This window comes from Nicotiana tabacum, chromosome 22, assembly GCF_000715075.1.
Source record: "Nicotiana tabacum cultivar K326 chromosome 22, ASM71507v2, whole genome shotgun sequence".
Lineage (NCBI taxonomy): Eukaryota > Viridiplantae > Streptophyta > Magnoliopsida > Solanales > Solanaceae > Nicotiana > Nicotiana tabacum.
The window spans coordinates 59,217,597-59,223,596 of NC_134101.1; the positions used below are offsets into that span (position 1 = coordinate 59,217,597).

Sequence of the window (6,000 nt, forward strand, 5' to 3'; positions counted from 1 at the left end):
TTATATTTTTTCTATTGTTGAATCTTCTTTTAAAATTGGATTTAGTTTGTATTTGTTTGTTTTTAATTCGTGTCATTTATTTGTAGCCTTGGAAGCTTTATATTCTAGTTGGTGAGCCTTTTTCTGTTACTCATTGGACATCATACACTAATGTGGACATCGTATCAGTTTTACAGTCAAAGTTGACTGATGTCCAGCTTCGAATATTTAGAGAAAGCTATTTTGGCTATTTCCTTGATTTACCTCAAGTTGCTATCCAGGCACAACTTATTCGTTCTTTAATGTTTAGGGAGTTGGTTCAAGATAAGTGTGATCAATTTTATGTGAAATTGAATGATGAATGTGTTTTATGTTTTGGTCTTCGAAAATTTGGTGTTGTAAGTGGTTTAAACTGTTGTGGCAATGAACATGTTGAGGGTAACTTCAGTAGACCCAATAGGTTGGTGGATACTTATTTTCCTGATTTTGAAGCGGTGTCAAAGAAGTCGCTTATTGATTGTTTTGAGAAGAAGAAATGACAGTCAGATGAAGACGCAGTTAAGATTGCAACCATTTATTTCATAAACACATTTCTAATGTCCACTCAGGCTCAGAAGACATTTATAAGTAAACATAATTTCCATCTTGTCGAGAGTGGTGAGTATGTGTTCTTTCCCTGGGGTAAGATTGCGTTTCAAACTTTAATGAAGTCGGTGAGGGACATGTTGAGGGGAAAGTCTGAGTTCTATAGGATTGGTGGATTTCTGCACTACAGGTGTGGTTCTATGAATGTTGCACTATAGTTTATCAAAAGTTTGTTGTTCGCATTGGAGATCATATAACACACATATTGAATTGGAAAATGACAGACATGCCAACACGTGAGAACTTCTCTACTGGTTTCTTCAACAACACAAGGAATAAAGTACCATCTTTTATGTATTGATGGGTTATACATATGATACACTGTAATTCATTGTGATACATCAAATATACAATTTTTATATATCTTTGATACATTTAGTACTGAAGCACTTTTTGTTACATTTGCAGAAACATAAGCAGTTACAAAAGACTTCCATAAGCAGTTAAAGTCCTTCATAGAATATGTTTCTGATAAATTCAAGGAAGTCTTTGAGTTGATAAATTTCAAGGTATGTGTTTCTTTTCCACTGTACATTTTTTTTTATTTTTTTTAGTTAACTTACTATATTCTTTTTTTAAAAATAGTTTGGTGCAAGCGGAGACAAATATGGTGCACATCCAGAGGAAGACACCAGTGGTTGTTAAGACAATAATGATTTTGTGAGCAATATGGAGTTTGATGGCAATGAAGATGTTGACATGGATGGTTGTAAGGTGTGTTTAGTTGTGCATTATGCACTTTTCCTTTTTCTTTTCTTTCTTGTTTTTGATAATTTGATTCTTTTAAAAAAAATAGGTCGGTAAAAGTGAAGGCAAAAATGTTTCACATTCTCAAGGAGATACCAGTGTGCATCATTGTAACAACATTGTTCTCGATGCATCAGATCAGTTAGGTGTCAATATCATGGAAGAACCTTCTGGTGTGAAAGTTAACATGTTCATTACTGAAGTAACTTTCACACCAGATGTAGCACATGCTGCCGCTATTGGTAAGACTGCAGATGAGGCGGCAGGGGAGATGGAGGCAGAATATGAGAAAGAAAAGGTTCCTGAATCTCAGACTGGTGCTGTTTGTGTGACTGCAAGTGTTGATGAGACGGCAGGGGAGATAAAGGAACAATCTTAGAAATAGGTTCCTGAATCTCAGATTGTTCTATACCAGCCTGAATTACTTCCTGAAGTTTCGCCGCAAATGGAAAAAAGAAAGATATGTCTTGCAAAGGTCGTGCAGTCTCCGTTCATTACTGTATTTGATTCAGGATCCAGTACTGGTGTTGTTGTAGCGAAAGAAAAAAAAGCAAATTTATGCTGTTAAGCATTCTTTTCAAAGCAAAATCGGAACTGGCATTAACAACTCTTTGTTGAATGTATTTGCTGCGTGGGTCAAAGAAGGGAAGTCCAGAAAGAAGTATGTTTCCAGCTTCTGAGTTTTGTTCAGTTTTATATTTTAATATAGTCATTTGTAGAATTATTTTATATCAAATCACTATATCTCTTTTGTGTATATCTGTTACTAGGAATAAAAATACCCGAACCATGTTAGTGAACTCAATCCTGCTTATGATCTTGGGGTATATCATGTTGAAGACAAAAAGTGGTTTTACACTTTGGCATATAATGGTCAGCCTTTGGATGACTCGGTATGTAAGAAGTTACTTTTACAGTTTTTTTTTTAATTTTAGCCAGTGTACACGTGATCAGGACTCTTAAGTTAGAACAGATTATTAATTGCTATCTTGCCTGGCACAAGAGAAGTAGTGAGCATTCATTTTTCTTTGTTTTCTGTGAATTTGGTTTGAAAAAGCGTAGCCGCTTAAAGCTTACAAGCCTTCAATGATTAATTATTTGTTATGTTTTGTTTTAGCACATTGATGTTTTGTTATATTATTTGAGTAAGAAGAGGAAATATGACAAAAACCTACCTGTAACATTCACCACCACGGATTGGTACTTCGACGAGAAAATTAATGAGTTGTGGCAGGCGTTTATTGATACAAATGGAGATAGTGAAGTGTGCAATCCGAAACATATCATTGCAGAGTATATTCAGGGGTATGTCTTGGATGCCAATGTTCCATGGCACACTGTCGAGAAGGTCTTAATGCCAATTAATGTTGCGGAACAATGACATTGGATAATGGTTGTGATGTCCTTCAAGGATAGGTGTATTTAAGTGTATGACTCTATGCGCGGTGGAGCTGCTCATCAAGCCAAAGTTCATAACACAATGCGCAAGTATTCTGTGTTGCTGCCTCATTTTTTAGTGCACACACATTTCTATTTAAACAAAAAAGATATCAATTGGCGCATTGGTGTCTACAAAAAAAAGGACTTGATTACCCCTTTTGACTAAAACTGGTTGAAGGACTGCCTCAACAAGTCGAAGCGTATGAATTTCTTTCAACACAATCTGTTTTGTTTTTAGATTCTGCAGTTTGATAATTGTTAATATTTTTATTTTCTGTAGTGATTGCGGTGTATTTGCGGCATCATTTGTCGAGTATTTATTGAGGGAAAGACGCCTCCTAAAAATTTCAATGCCGATGCACACCAGCGCAGATTTGGTGCTCTCTTGTGGGATTATGCTAGAAAGAAGATGGAACTGAACGCGCAAAGTGATGATGAGATTATTGGTCGACAGAATAAGTCGCGAAAGTGGAAGAAGTAGTTACCTTTGTCATTATTGTAGGATGAACTCAATAATTTCGTTTTGTATTGTGTTCTGTTATGTTGTCATTGTTGTAAGATGGATCGAATTTGTTTGTGTTTGAATTTTATGAATACTTTTAAGATTTGTACGGCAAATGAGATGTCTGCTCTATTATAAAGGTTTAATGAGTTTTAGTGCAACGTTGGAGTGTTGTAGTTTAGTTTATTTTGGTGTTTCCTCCCTTGATTTTGTGTTGTGAATTCAAGATATGAAAAATATATGGTAGTTTGTGATAAACTGTCTCTTTCTGATACACGCATGATACAGATATGATACCCACATGATACATAGATGATACATTCGTTTTGGATTGCTGCACAGTTAGTTTCTACACAACGAGTTCTGCAGTTTGTTTGGTTTCGAAATATGTATTGATGAAGCCACTTATTTGCAAATTTCTAAAACTATTTGCACAGTTTTCTAGATGCTACGTCGGTTTTGCTTTAGTTAGCTTTGTTATTACACAAATACAGACATGAGTAAGAGCCGATACACAAAGATACATAGGTGATACACAAGAGATACATAGAGGATATAAATATGATACACAACTGATACACAGGTGATACACAAGAGATACAAATATGAAGCATAGCTGATACAACTTTTTTTTTTAATCAAACAAATGTATAATTTAAAAAATACACTTGCAACACGATTTTAAATGATAGATCAAATATTTATTTATATCTAAAATTCAAATGACATTCTGCATTGATACAGTTCTTGATATATTGGATTCTTCTAAATCTCTATGATATCCAGTAAAGTAAAATAACAAGTAATTCTAAGTTTGACATATTTCATCTTCTCTTTGGATTATTTCTACAAGTTTTCCTGTTGTGACCTTGTTCTTCGCACTGTCCACATGAAATCGACCTTTTTCGTTTCCTTTCAGATATTGGCTTGCACCTCCCCTTCCTTGGCCTTCTTATTGATTTAGTCACGTCTAGTGGCAAGACTTTTTCATCTAGAACTTTTACAGGAATTTTTCATGTGCTTTCATCAGGAACCGGATAAATTGAAATTTCAAAGGTCTTCAATAGGTAATTTCTGGTGTAGTACACAGAGCAATACTCAATGTGATCAATGTATTTGTATTTTAATACTGCCCATGCATGTGCATATGGCAGCTCATCCAACTAAAACCTTCCACATTTGTAAGTTCTGTCTTTTAGGAACACCATTCTCTGCTTACCCTTGTCAAGTACTGAATATAAGTAACTCGTCGAAGAGGTCACCTACAAAATTTATCAACTATCATTAGTGGTGACAAAGCATATGCCCTCAAAACACATATACTGAAGAGCCTACAAGATTCAAAACTAACCAATATTTCAGTAGTGGGTAGGCATAGATGCTACAATAAATTGAAAGCATTATATACATGCTGGTGGTCGCCTAAAAGTTGAACAATTTGCTTACAAAATGACTAATTTCTTCCATGCCCTAGAAGAAACAGAGAATGGAGGTAGACCAACCAGCTTTGAAAAGAAACAAAAAACCTGAAGCATCGGGTAACAGAGATAAAAACCTCCATTACTTGAACACGATAATATTTTCTTTGTGCAAACAATGAATATTAGAAAACACTAGCTTTAATCAATTTGGTCTCCCTATGCCGTGCAGGTGGATACTAGTTTAACAGAATCACATAAAGGGTTCAAGATATAACAGATCTGTGAATTCGGCATTACATATTATATGCACAAGTATCTACATATTCTATTCATACCTTCATCCGATATGACAATTCGAGATTGTCCATCAACATTGTATCATATTTTCCCCCAAGATCAGTAAATGACTCTATTGCACTCTTTTGGTTTGTAACGTTCCATCGTCCAATCAATTGCCTTATGTACTCTAGCAATGGCAGTACTGGGAGTTCCCTAGCAGCCTTGAGCACCGCATTGATCGACTCCATAATATTTGAAGTCATTGTCAATGTTCTGTTGGTAGTGCAATGTGCTCTGGACCATCTTTCATACCCAATGTTGATTAAGTAATCTTTGACCCTCTTATCAATTCTCTCTACCTCTGCCATGTGGTAATCAAACTTCTCAACTGTGTATGCTTTGGCCATAGCAAAGAATATGTCTTTGAGCTGCAAATGCTTCTTCTTGTAAGTTGTTTTTACATTATTCCATAGAAGCCATATGCAGACACAATGAGGTACTTGTGGATACAATATTGCCTCTGCATTTTCAATGCCTTCATGCCTGTCCGAGTGTCACGACCCGAAATTTTCCACCGACGGGACCGTGATGGCGCCTAATATTTCATTTGCTAGGCAAGCCAACGTTAGAGAATCATTAAACCAATTCCTTATTTCCATTCAGTAATTAACAATAATTAACTAAGATGAAATATAATAAGTACAGAATATCATAAAACTGTATTAATTACTACCACCCGGATCTGGAGTCACAATTCACGAGCATTCTAGAATTTACTACAAATAATAGTCTGAAAGAAATACAACTATCTGAATGAAAGAAACAGTAGAACAGAAAAGATAGACGGGGACTTCAAGGTTTGTGAATGCCGATAGATCTACCTTGAGTCTCCGGACAGCGGACCAATAACAAAATCTCGATCAACCCGAACCGATATCAAAATCTGCACAGAAAGTGCAGAGTGCAGTATCAGTACAACCGACCCCA

General features: G+C 35.6%; 1 protein-coding gene across 1 annotated transcript; it reads right to left on the minus strand.

Annotated features, from left to right (window-relative positions):
- Nucleotides 1-4,476: 4,476 nt before the first annotated feature.
- Nucleotides 4,477-5,420, minus strand: LOC142175881 (uncharacterized). Its single transcript, XM_075242887.1, has 2 exons — nucleotides 5,070-5,420; nucleotides 4,477-4,575 (listed from the first exon to the last, which is right to left on the minus strand). Exons 1-2 carry the CDS (start codon nucleotides 5,418-5,420, stop codon nucleotides 4,477-4,479), a joined length of 450 nt encoding a protein of 149 aa, XP_075098988.1.
- Nucleotides 5,421-6,000: the final 580 nt, after the last annotated feature.

Coding starts and splice junctions, on each gene's coding strand:
- LOC142175881 (XM_075242887.1), bottom strand. CDS start 5,420: ATGGCCAAAGCATACACAGTTGAGAAGTTTGATTACCACATGGCAGAG. Junction 4,576..5,069: donor AATTGTCATATCGGATGAAG/GTATGAATAGAA, acceptor TAAATTTTGTAG/GTGACCTCTTCGACGAGTTA.